This window comes from Triticum aestivum, chromosome 3D, assembly GCF_018294505.1.
Source record: "Triticum aestivum cultivar Chinese Spring chromosome 3D, IWGSC CS RefSeq v2.1, whole genome shotgun sequence".
Lineage (NCBI taxonomy): Eukaryota > Viridiplantae > Streptophyta > Magnoliopsida > Poales > Poaceae > Triticum > Triticum aestivum.
This window is the reverse complement of record NC_057802.1, coordinates 28,467,829-28,480,959: the sequence shown is the minus strand read 5'-3', so window position 1 is coordinate 28,480,959 and position 13,131 is coordinate 28,467,829. Positions and strand designations below refer to the sequence as shown.

General features: G+C 42.1%; 1 protein-coding gene across 13 annotated transcripts; it reads right to left on the bottom strand.

Moving 5' to 3' along the window:
- Positions 1-3,572: 3,572 nt before the first annotated feature.
- LOC123077087 (uncharacterized) lies at positions 3,573-12,460 on the bottom strand. Of its 13 annotated transcripts, none has more exons than XR_006436402.1 (5): positions 10,549-12,460; positions 10,333-10,391; positions 7,920-9,945; positions 4,396-4,488; positions 3,573-3,925 (listed from the first exon to the last, which is right to left on the bottom strand). XR_006436402.1 is itself a non-coding variant. In XM_044499303.1 (5 exons), coding segments are annotated over exons 1-5 (297 nt in total). In that variant the 5' UTR covers positions 11,375-12,460; the 3' UTR covers positions 9,674-9,943. The 13 variants fall into 13 exon arrangements, 4 of the variants coding, with proteins under 4 accessions (XP_044355238.1, XP_044355235.1, XP_044355236.1 ...); XR_006436401.1 differs by having other exon boundaries at positions 10,338-10,391; XR_006436404.1 differs by having other exon boundaries at positions 7,920-10,391; positions 10,549-10,604; positions 10,684-12,460.
- Between the last annotated feature and the right edge of the window lie 671 nt (positions 12,461-13,131).

Genomic DNA, 13,131 nt, shown 5'->3' with positions numbered 1-13,131 from the left:
CGTTCTTACAGTATTGCTTTTTTTATGAAAGGCATCAGATCTTATTATAAAAATTTATTGGAAGTACAAAGTATCTCAAACATTACATCGAGATTCAATGTCGCGTGGAATAACCACTACTGCTGCCAAAACGAGCCGCCGACACGCCGTTGTCACCGCTTCCCTACTAGACCAGGCTTGACTCATGCAAAATGCCCCTAAGCACCAGGGCTATGGAGATGTAGTCGTCGTCATTGAAACCTTGCATCGATCTGATGCACCTCACATCACATCTCGCCCCCCTTCGCTCGTCCTCCTCTCAGCTCGACTGCTGTTGCATCCAAAAAAAGAAAAAAATGGGGTTTGAGTTTGGTCAGAGACTTAGAGAGTATGTATGGAGTTCAACAAGTGCCAGTCCTCCCCGGTCATAGTTATGTGATTTGATCCGTCGTTTGCTTTCGAGTGGAAATCTTTATTAATCGGCTTGAAGACATACACATAAGAAATTTCTATATGCGTGCAATTGGTGAATGCACATCGAGCCTTTGATCGATTTTGTGTGTTTTTTTCTTCGCTCACTCCTCTCTTTTCCCCTGTTGACACATGTATATGCAAACACAATTGAAGAAACCGAATTAATCTATGAGTTGGTTCGTAGATCTACAATGCACGTACGGCTCTTGATGAGTCTACCTACATGCACCTGTATAGTCATGGCAGGGTGGTGGTTTTGATGTGACAGCTAGGATTTCAGTTTGTAGCAAAGATAATCCAACCATCAACAACTTAGCTTCGGGCTTGATGTAGACGCTCCACACTCAAGCTGAGACACGGTGGCATCAGTGCAAAAATCTAATGCTTACGCTGGTGGAGGCTGCCATGGGCACCAACGATATTCCTTGAGTATCTTGGACTTAGTTTGATACATGATTGATACCGCAGGGTCGCAATTATGGATATGATGCCCAATTTACTCTCATAGAGGAGACGTAAAGGATCAAAATGCTTGAAATGATGAACCATGCAGTGGTAAAATAATTTCCAATGCCTTCCAAGCCTACAAAATCCATCCATGTACAACACAAGATGTACTATCTAAACATATGCACGATCTCTACTCATCAGCATCAGAGGAGCAACATGTCTTGGAGGGGGTCTATGCTCATATGTTGGGAATTGCTGGAGTGAAGGTATTTCACTGTATTTATCGACTTGTGTGCCTTCACGCTTCTTCACTTCTAGCACATGTGGCATTCACTTGTATTCTAATTTTATTGATTTATTACTCGCATTTTAAGTTAGAGCTATATCTTTTTTGCATCGTAGGCTCGTCCAGTTTGATATGATTGCACATGGTCTCAACCATGCATGTTTCATTTAATGAGCACATCATCATTGGTTGTAGACTCTTAGTGTACCCAAGATTAAAACTAATCTATTGTACTGATTATATGGTATTAAACTGGTAAGATGTGTTGGTGTTAGGGCCTTATTATGGTGTACCATTATGCATTACGACAATCGGCAATGCTACTTCCACCTCCCTACGGTTCGACCACCGTCTTCGGATACTCCATTGCCTACCATCCTAGGAGGACAAGATAGATGAAGGCTACACTAGTACATAAATGGCTATATTAGACAGGCCAGAAACCCTCCATGGAAACCATCTGAGTGGAGTGGTCATCGGTTGTTGTCTCAAATTCCCTAGATGAGTGATCGAGCCCGTTTAGAAAACAAAAACAGACGAGACAAGCTAGAAAAGTGCACCTATCAAAACTTCTCCTAGACGTGTTGGCACTTAAATTCTCCATGAAAACTTTACCTTTTTAAGTCAAGCGTGCTTTTCCTCCAGCGCCGGATTAATTTGCTTTTCTCTACACCATCAACAAATAGATTCAGATGTGGCTTAGAGGCTCGAATGGAGGCAATTTTGGAGGAGTTGGTAGCTTTGTCGTACCGTAGTGACCTTATCCATTAGGGGTTGATTTGAGAAAGTTAGTTATTTGTGTCGGTCTCTTCGTAATTTTTAAATAATCCACTAATTTGGTAAGCGAGACTTAATTGAGGTGGTTGAGGCCATTGTTGTTTACCTACTGTATTTTGTTTATTGATTAGTTTAGTACCAGTGTCTCATACAAACTTTAATAAAATTATGGTTGCCTGCATCTGGCATGCAGGATTCGGGAGGCTTCGTCCTTCCTTTCCAAAAAGTAGAAAAATATAAACTATATTTTGATCCTTACAAACAATATAATTTTTATTTAGGTACATACATGAGGGAAGGATCATTTACATGGATAGTTTTGTCTATTATATTTTAACCCAAGCTTTGGTTTAATCAGACTTGGATTTAGGGTTAAAGTAAGAAACATACAAGGCTTAGCTATTTGATGAACTCTTGTGACAGTCCGACAATGAGCGAGGTCATAGAGATGCTGGAAGGATAGCTTGCAAATGCCTTCCAGACCGTTCTTCTGTGATGAAGGGCACATCCATATTGATGATACTTACCAGTTGTCATCTGAGGTGCCTGAAATCTCCGAGGAGGATGAGTGAAAATAAGGTGTGTGTGATGTAATGCATGAGGTGATGCACCTAGCTCCTGGAAAGCTGGAGCAATGGTCGTGGCTGTACCGAGAATGAAATTAATCTACTATGTGTGTTTCGATTGCAGAATCATGTAATAGTAGCAGTTAGATGATGGAGTAGTCCAATTGCTATATCTATATCTATGTAATAGTAGCAGTTAGATGATGGAGTAATCATATTTCTGGAAGGCATGTATTATTTGAAAATATTATTAGGTGACTAATAGCTTGCAAAATCTGGAGTTGTATTTGAAGTTCTGTGCAAACATTTTTTTTTTGCGAAAGTTCTGTGCAAACATTGTTAGCATGAATATATATATATAGTGGGTGTACTATGGGTGCTTGTAATGGAAACAGAAAGAAAGCATGGTCTAAGGGGCGCGGAGTACTTGGTCTATAGTTTTATGCTTCAGCTGCTGCTGATCTTTAACTGCTTAAAACTTTTGTACTGGTATATATGAACTTGTTCCCATGATTTTGTATGAGATGGCGACGATGGTGACGATAGCTGTGATACCTGCTCGTAGAGGAACTCACACCGTTTCAGGGTAATAGCTCGCGTGCAACCTCACTCTTTCAGGGATAATTACATCTAAGAATGCCAACCCTCATGTTATCTAGCTCCTGTGGATTTCGCTATGACTGTAGGCTCGCTGTCGTCTAGTGTTGAGTCTTCAGTAGTAAACAGCTGTTGCGAGAATGACGAATCCTCTGGCTCATATGAACTAACCATAATGAAGTACTCGACAGTAGCTTCCTCACTCAGGATAACGAAGTACTAGAATTTCCTGGCATTCAGTTAATTCAGACCAAGAACCATTTTCTTTCAAGCAGGCAGGCTTAAACTTGTGCACAGTAATTTCCTGCTATTAATCTCAAAAATAAAAGGAGGTTAAGTGGATCATGGCTAGTTAAGATCGACAGCAATGACATGCTTTTCAAACCACAGCTGAAAAGAATACACAACAATATAAGTGTAGGTCATATATATTTATGGCTGAAATTCCCATCGGTACAAAATACATCGACTGTAATGGCATCCAAGCACAAGAACCGAGAAGAATACACAAACTGACAAACATATAAGTTTTGGTGATCCTTGGGCCTGAACCACACATTGTCGAAGAGAGGAGCTTCCAAGCACTAGCATATAAAGAAAGAAATTTGATTTCAAATAACACTAGGGTAAGCTGAAATTCCCTGGATTAGGTATTCAGAAGCACCATCTTGCTACAGTAGAAATTGGGCTAGACTAGCATGACAAGTTTTTTCTTTTCAGATAACATATAAATAGTGCAGGCCACATTGATGCAATGGAACAAACCCGGTGAGAACTGCATCGGTCATTCCTTCATCTGGAGGAACAAACTCATTATTAGTCCAACAATATAAAGAACATAACTATAACATATATCATAGTCCTGGATAAATCTCCTAGGAATACTAATGATAGAAAAACTTGACACTATCATTTTTTTGGGGTGGAGGAGTTGAATGCTTGATGTTTGCAATAAACCAATAACTAAATTGACCATTAAGTTTCCTAAGGCTTCTCCACACTGCCTAAGTCCCAGCCCAAAAAGAAGGGGGCAATCCATTGATTTCAGGTTTTAGATTATGAAAAAACTAAACAAACGGAGAACTCTATGCATGCCCAGATAGGCACACAAACACTGTATTCACCACGTAGATATAAATTACGCAAGCCCATGCAAATGGATCATAATTTGTGAGTGCATGCTACGCACGTGTGCAAACGAATGTTTTCATAGAAAAAGATCAAACAATCCAAATCTCAGAAGCTATATTCAGAAGACCTTCTTACCTGTTGAATTACTTCAGCACATTAGCACATCAAAGAAAACAATTATCTTCTATCTTCACGCATCATTTTCTCCATTAGATCCAATGGATGTGCCTAGCATAATAAGAATTCAAACAATTAACAACAATTCCAATGAGAAGACAAATGGATAAGAAAAGGGAACACTGAGTCAGTTACATATATGAGCTAACTTGAGCAAAATAGATCACTTTCCATAGACTTTTTAACGGACTTTACAGGCAAGAGAAGGTTATGTAGCTTAGCAAGATACTATAAATAGTAAACTACATCACATCTGTTGTAAAGTGCAAAAGATATTCCTGACAACAGTATAAGTAGCTACCTCATGACTCATAAGATATATTGTCTAGAATTTTGCTCATGTAAACTCATTCCTTGCTATGGCAAGGAGACAAAAAAAATATGGCTTATAAACTCTAGCGAAAAAAGTGATCTTGGGTATTCAATCTGAAATAAATTAGCCTAATTAGAGACACAAGAAATGCAATTATTTCTTGTGTGCTACGGACTCATCACTTACAGAACATGTTCATCAACTAACCATGTACGGAAAATAACTGGATTAAGTTACTCCTACAATATAATGCCCATGGAAGAAGAATCACCTAGTACATAGAAGCTCGTGAGAGGATAGTAGCAAACCGAAATATTGGTTTCACAAAGTCTCTTGCATTGCATCGATTTAAGTTGAACCATATACAGACTATCACCCACAAGTATAAAAACTACATCAGCATCCTCAAAATATCCCACTATAGTTTTCTTCGCTCTTGCCCCTCTTCCAATCTGGGGAGGCAGACCAAGAATGCTATGTATTTCAATGGTCTTTTGCAGTACCCATGCGGCAACACCATGAAAATTGACCTCCCTTTGCCAAATTTGGAAGAAAGGGTAAGACAATACGGCTAAGCCAAGAACACCATCCCCAGCCTGAATGATCCAAATATTGCCCATGTCGAAATTGTTTGTCAAAGGAGGACCCTCAATCACAGCTAGGCTCAGCTCTTCCAAATTAAACTCCAGTATGCCCTTCTCAGGAGTAAAAAGCGGCCAATAAAGGGCCTTGCCAATGAGGGTCCCAGAAAAATGACCAACAAAAAGCTGACATGGAGTTGATGTTGAGATCAGATTGTCCCATACGCCAGTCTCCGAGGAGTAAACACAGGCTAGGGCTCTAGTATCTTTTGTCGTGGACACCAAGACCACTTTTATAGGACTGGAGTGGCAGCCACCGTGCACATGGCCCTGGTCACCGGCAGCGCAAAGCACCGCCCCGCTAATGAATACCCCCTTGAATTTCGATGGAATAGACATGTGGTGATTCTCACCGGTGATGGGATCACACACAACGAGGTCTTCCCGCATCCAATATTTGACTAGGACGTGGCCATGGCGGCAATCAAGAACACTTTTGGGGAAGCTGTCGTGACGTTGTAGGTCGAAGCGCTCGGGGGGGGGGGGGATGCGGTCGGGAGAGTCCAAAGTTGAAATGAAGGGGTTCCTCCTGCTGCGAGTCTCAAAGACACCGAGGAGGGGAGGCTTGCGGTGGTGGGCATAGTAGCGGCGGAGGAACCTGGGGTCGGTGAGGAGGCCTCTCCATCGCTTGCAGACGGCAGAGGCACGTGGGAAGGAGGATGGTTGCGGCACGAGGCGGAGGAGGATCTCCCGGAGGAGATCGTCATCTTCAAGCGGGGAGGCCAGCGCCATCGATGAAGCACGCGGGAGGGAGGACTGCGGCGCGGGGTGGGCGAGATCTTCTTCGTGAAACTCAGGCGCCACCGATGAGGATCTCCTAGAGGAGATCATCTTCATCCGGAAGGGACGAAGACGTACCATGCTCCCCTGAAGGAGATCGTCTTTGTACAGTAGGGAAACAGGCTTCGCCGTCGAGTCGTCGCCGTGGGGATTTCGATTTGGGAATGGAGACGCCGGCAAGATCTGGAAGAGAAAACGAAGAAGAGGTTTGGTGAGATCTAGAAGAGGAAACGGGGAAGAGGTTTGGCGAGATCTAGAAGAGAAAACAGGGAAGAGGTTTGGCGTTTCCTTATATATAATTTAGGTAGAGGGTCAAACAGTTTTTGGCTTTTTTGAACCAAAGGGTAAAACAGTCTATTCACGTGCCACTTTACGCGTTTGATCGAAATGCCATAGAAAAAATAAAATGATAGAGGGTCAAATAGGGGAAAATATTTTTTATGGCCAAATAAGGAAGCCCATTTTCAAATAGGGCCAAATAAGGAATTCTCTCATAGATATTCGAAGTGCGCCGTCCCTACCCTACACAATCGTCGTTGTTGGAAGGAAGCCAAGGCTACGTCTGAACACCCGTCCCTGTACCTACTGGTACATACTAGATTATCGTACTATATATCTACCTATCCAATGTTCTACTTCATGCGACAACTCTCCACCCCAACAAACACCACTTCAATCTGCTTATACCATGGGTTTATCTGCTTGGTTTGGTTTCAGACAATCTATATAAATGATGCAAAGTTTGATTGCAACAAAGACGATTTTTCATCCCACCCAGAGTTTCCCTTTTGAAGCAGCAGCCTAATTGGAGGAGCTGCAGCCATCTGAACTGACTGACGGAAAGAACCTGATGGGGTGCATGCCGGACTGAAGAAGAAACATGGAACCTATTAAATCGTTATGTGCTTCAACGGTACATGTCCATGTTAGTTTTTCTTCAGCGTCCTGCAATATATTACTTTTAGTAGTAGAGCTGATAGGCTGCACTTGTTCGTGAGTGAGGTTTCCTAAAACCTGGACTACTAACATAATGCTTCCAACCTATTCATTCTGAAATAGCTAAACCAATGTATGTGTTCCAGTCTTGCAGTCCAATATATTGCGAATAGAAAAATTCAGTTGTACCTGATGTTTGTAATAATGAACTAATAACAAGATGGACTATTGAGATTTTTAATGCTTCTCCGCACCCAGGGGCGGAGCTGCATCTGCATCTACCCTGTTGCACCATTGCTAGTTTAGCCTGATGCACTCATGCACACGCTTGATCCAAGTGCTAAACTATCAGTAGAAACCAACTTGACCGTGTTGCCGGTGCAACAGGGTAGCTCCATGCAGCTCCGCCCCTGTCCGCACCGACACTCCTGTGGGAAGTTAAGTAGAAGCTGGTTTCTATTGCTTTAAGCTTATACATCTTTTTTTAGTTGAGCTTTTAGATAACGAAACAGCTAAACAAAGAGAAAACTGTAGGCATGTCCAAACTCGTGCGCGCACACACACACATGATTTCAACACCAACGTTATATTCAACATCTGGATATCATTTACGAACTGAAAAAGGGAGTCAGTTTATCTTTGCATCACCGCCATTTTAATTGTTGTCTATGTTATTCTCATGTGTAAATCCCTATAGCTAAATGGGCAGCAGTTTGTGAGTGCATACTATCCAGGCTGGCAGCCAGATATTTTCCATATATAAAAAATTCAAACAGTCAATTTCACAAGCTATATGGAGAATATCTTCTTACCTTTTGAACCATTTCAGCACATTCGCACATAAACGAGTTAATCATCCTATGAGTCATGCAACATTTTAGCTCCATTAGATCCACACTTAATGGTTGTGCCTATAAAGCATAAGAAGTCAGGCAATTAACAACAGTTCCGAGGAGAAGACAAATGGACAAGAGAAATGAACAATGAGTCAATTACACATATATCATATATGTGTTGACTTGAGAAAAATAAATCACTCCTCATAGATGTTTTGTAACTAACCTTTTATAGATAAGATAAGAGAAGGCAATATAACTTGAAAATAATAATAAATTTTTATAGATACTAGCAATAGTAAACAAAATCATATAGGAGTATGCTGTAAAATGCAAAGAATAAACAGCATATATAGATACCTCATAATGAAATATTTAGCTGTCAAAAGAATTTTTCTCATGTAAACTCATCCCTCACCACAACGAAAGTGCTATTGGGTATTCAGTTTGGAGAATGGAGACTGGTATTATTTCTATTGTGCTACAGATGCACTGGTCACTTGCAGAGGATCATCATCAAGTAACAAAAGCATTATTGGATTCAAGAAAAGTTATATTATTACGAAGGTAAAATTAATGGCAAGATTAAAACAGATGAAAGTATTGGATACATAATATACTAGCTGGCGCTGCGCTCGAAGACGCCAAGGAGGGGTGGCTTCTGGTGCCGGGCGCGGAAGCAGATGAGGAATTTAGGGTCAGTGACGAGTCATTGACCGTGCTTGCAGATGGCTGAGGCTCGGAGGAACGATGATGGCTGGGGCGGGAGGCGGAGGAGAACGTGGAATCCAGCGCCGTCGGCAAGCTGTCGCCCCGGTGGCGGGTCACTCGTGTTGATTTGGGTATCGAGACCATAGTTTAAAAAACCGGACCAGACCGGCGGTCGGACCGAAAAAAAACCAGAACCAGCGTCCCTATCAGGTTTTAAAGCTAAAAAGACCGACCTGCAATTGGACCGGAAAAACCATGTAAACAGGTTAGTTTTTGCATGAACCCAAGGCATAAAACCGGCGGTTGAACCAGTGCCACACAAAAAATAGAAAATAACCTGCGTCAAAAGGAATTCAAACCTTTGACCCAAAACCATCTTGGCTGGCCAATTTTCTTTTCAATTTTATTTAAATGATTGTATTTAACATCTATTTAGTATGGCACTAGTACACGGAATGTATTATTTATGGTATATATAAAAAACTAGACATCGAACCGGTGAACCGGCGGTCTGACCGGTAAAATTTTGAACCGACGGCCTCACTAGTTCGAATTTTTTAACTATTATGGAGACTGGGGTGTTTTTTTTCAGCTTCGTTTTTCTTCGTTTTCTGTTTGTCGAGAATTGCTTCGTTTCTGTTCGGTTTTTTACACACTAGTAAGCGTGCACGTGCAACGCACGTATCAAACATGAAAAACTCTTACGAAATATACATAAATTTCTGGAATTTTTTGAAAATTCATACAAAGTGCATTTCTTGACTCATACAAATAATTTGATTATCATTCTTCATGATCAACATTCTTGTTGAAAAAAACATCGCACATCTTTGCGTTAATTATATAGTCTCTTATCTAAATGCACACTTTCTCAATGCATAGCGCCCAAATGATTATAATCCCCTGTAAATGAATTTCAGTATTTGAACAAAATATACAGGCGGGCTTCGGCCCATTGCACTATGTGTCAAATATACAACCGTTTGAAATTTTGCTAATCATATTGTTATAGTATAATCTAATCAGAAATTAGAATCACCTTGTTGGATAATAGATTATTTAAAAGGTTAATCACCATTCTCCATACACACATACAAGTACCATTCAATAAAGATCCATTTATGTATCAACAATAATAACGAACTATTACTATGAGAAAATGGAGTGTCTTTCACAGAAGTGATAAAATGCCAGGTGAGAAAATCAAGTATCAACATTTATATATCTCCAGCCAATTGAAGATAATGTCATGCAAACCAAACCATGCCTTCGCTCTTTACAACAAGAATTCCTGCCAAGCAAAGCAGAGAAGTGCAGAATAAGGAATTTTGTTTATAGAGCTATCCTCCAATTCCTAAAACACATATAAAAGTCATGCATGACACACTTTACATTTCAGTGTTGGCACTGCAAAAAAAACATGTCATGATTTCCCTATATACTTTCTTGGCGCATATATACGGAACTCCTAACCCAAACTTACCCAAGAAACTGTAGGTTCTTATCAACAAAATTCCATCAGACTATTAGAATGGACAAATGAGGATTTTTTTTTTACTTAGAGAACCTCACATCGACCATCCGACATGTCCCAATTTTGTGAAAAATAGCAGATCATCAACAAGCTCACACAACATTGTTCATCAAGCTCTAAACTCTGAATGCGAGGGGAGCTCACAGTACATGTTTTCCCCGCTGGTTTTCCAACTGGCCAATCGGCTGATGGTACCAAACCAACTGCAATACATAATAAAACTTGTTGGTTGATGCAACCAAACCAACTACAATACATCCTAAGCCAAGTCGGTTGACACACCATAAATCGGCTGCAACTCCAAATAAGAAAATGTTCAAACAGAAAAAGACAGCAATGAACTTGAGATCTTGCCTGCACCTTGTCAATCTCCTCCTGGACTTGTTGACGCCTTTGAGAATTGTAAGCACTTCGCGCTGAGGAAAACAACATTCAGGCAAGTCTCCGTCACTACATCAGTGCATCCACCAAGTATAAAAAAGGTTCCCAACTCACCTCCATGGCAAACTCAAAGGAAATAATGGATTTACACAGCTTTAAAGTAGGCTTTTCTGAAAACAAACTCAAAATTGAATTAGACCACAATTTACAAAATTAAGGTAACTGGGAGAAAGATATGACAAAATTCATGAAATTCTCATAACATTTGTACTGTGAACGACAACAGAAAAAAGAAAAGAAGAACTGAATAACAGTAATTGGAAGGATAGAACAACATTTGCTTTAAATAAAATTAGCTAGCTGAGGCTGCAAGAACAACATAGAAGCTAGCATGGATCTAGCAACTACTAAAGTACATTTTAGGCAAGCACGCCTGACCAGCTACACACCATTTAATCGCTGGTGCTAAAAGAGATATAACTCAGAAACGCAGACCTGCACGTCTCCTTGTGTTCTTAGCTATTTGTGTACCTGCCCTTTGTCCCTATCCATGGGTGTAGGAAGAGCAGATTGGGCAAATCATAACATACAAGAATCCAATACAGGCTAACGTTCAGAGAAGCATGTACTAATTTAGCTTGTAGAAATTCAGAGAAACATGTGTTGAAGAAGCTAGCTCACGGGAAAGCATGCCGCTTGGTGGCGAGGGCCTCAACGTGGTGGCAGCGGTGGTCAAGCAGAGGAGTGGAGGCCGGAGCGGCAGCCCGCACTCACGTCCATGGGTATTTCTTGTGCCGAAGACCATGTTGCCTCATTAAGTTTACACACTCATGGCAAAGAATCATCTGTGTGACATTTATATCTCAAACCTGCACAAGAAAGGTTAATATGCAAATTTCTGCCATATTTCTTTGCTGGGTTCTAAATCTGACATTGACAGACAACATAAGGTTAATAGGCTCACATATCCTTGCTAGGGAAAAAGTGGTACCATACAGGAATAGTAGGAAATAAGTTAGAGAACACTAATAGCTTAAGGGTACATATAGCTTGCACATGCATGGGCTCACACTCAGTATCAAGGAATAAGATAGCACATAACTGCATGACGAACAGATCAGCCATGCCCATCTACTTCCCTCATTGCCTGCAGGAAATGTCATGTCAAATCCATTCAGTGGACACATAACTGAATTGTGCAAAATCAAGTGAAGTAAAAAACACAAAATTCCTGGTTTATCAATTCACTAAGTTGGCACTTGGCAGGCATTATAAGTCTCACACCGCCCTAAACAATTTACTAAGCACGTACATTATAGCTTCAATGCATTGGACAGAAAAACAAATTACCTTCTTCCCTGCGACGCAGTCTCACGCCCACTCATGGCGACAGAAGAAAAAAACCACAGTAATTTAAGCAAAAGAGAGTGAGGGAGAGAACCTTGGAAGAAGCGGACACTGGCATCGAGGAGCTACTGGGACCAAGAGGAGGAATCGCGCAGGTCGAGCCGTCGAGAGAGCAGACCTCCAGGGCGCCGCGGCGGATCAACTCTAGGCATAGCGCGGCGCCGACGAAGCCCTGCCCGCCAGTCACCGCGAACCGCACGCCCTCGATCCCCTCGTTCTCGCTCAGATGCATCTCGACTGCAGCTTCGGGTGTGGGGCGGCGCGGCGGATCATAGCGACCGCAGTGGGGCTCGGGCGGCGACGCGGCGTGGCCGTGGAGGTGAAGAGGGAAATAGGGGAGGGATGGCGTCCGTCGCGCGGGGCGGCGGCAGAGGCTGGGAGGCGTCCGTGGGGAGAGGGGAGCATAGCGGTGGGGAAGAAAGGCAGGGGCGCCATTGGGGCAGTGGATAATTTGTTGGGTTCATTTAGCGGCGTGATGTGCGGAGGGGCAGGACGTGCGTGGGGTGGTCTGCCTGGCAGAACATTTAATCTGGAGCGATTAGTTTGTGTGGCAGACCTTGGATGTAATATTGATTGTTGGATGTAATTTAGTTTGATTGATCTAACGTCTCCGGTACTTCTGTGAACACTTCGCTGTGTGGCTTTAGAGGGGGTTATGTTTGCTCTTTTAATAGTAGTATAGATATAGATAGTATAGATATAGATATAGATGCGCGTTTTTGTTCGTGAGAAAGAGACGTAGAGTTGGGCCCGGGACTATAGAATGGGCCGGATAGCTTGGATTTGACAGTCCACGTTGCGAATTCGCTGTCCCCATACAGATACACTGCAGCGTTGTCTCAAAAAAAAAAACACTCCGGCGGTTCCTGTTAACACTGGGCCTAGTACCACTACCGACGAGACCGGTGTACGCTTCATCACCAAGGAGGGCCGGCCCAGCAAGAGAGCCCATCATCCTTCCACTCGCTACGCGGACGGCAACTGGGTGTAATCCTATATTAGTCTATCCTGTCATTGTGTTGGGTGGCGAATTGGTAAACGGCAGAGGCCGTCGGCTTGTAAATCCTTCAGTTGAGTTAGCTCGTTGTAATACAGAGACACGTTTCCTGCAATTCGAATCTCGCCATGGCTTCCTTCCCAGATTCCCTAGTCTGA

What these genes read in the sequence shown, in the direction of transcription:
- LOC123077087 (XM_044499300.1), bottom strand. Translation starts at nt 11,374, where the DNA reads ATGGTCTTCGGCACAAGAAATACCCATGGACGTGAGTGCGGGCTGCCG. An exon ending in CCTTTGAGTTTGCCATGGAG is followed by an intron (nt 10,605 to 10,683) that starts GTGAGTTGGGAA and finishes TGTTTTCCTCAG; the next exon opens with CGCGAAGTGCTTACAATTCT. An exon ending in TCCAGGAGGAGATTGACAAG is followed by an intron (nt 10,392 to 10,548) that starts GTGCAGGCAAGA and finishes TATGTATTGCAG; the next exon opens with TTGGTTTGGTACCATCAGCC.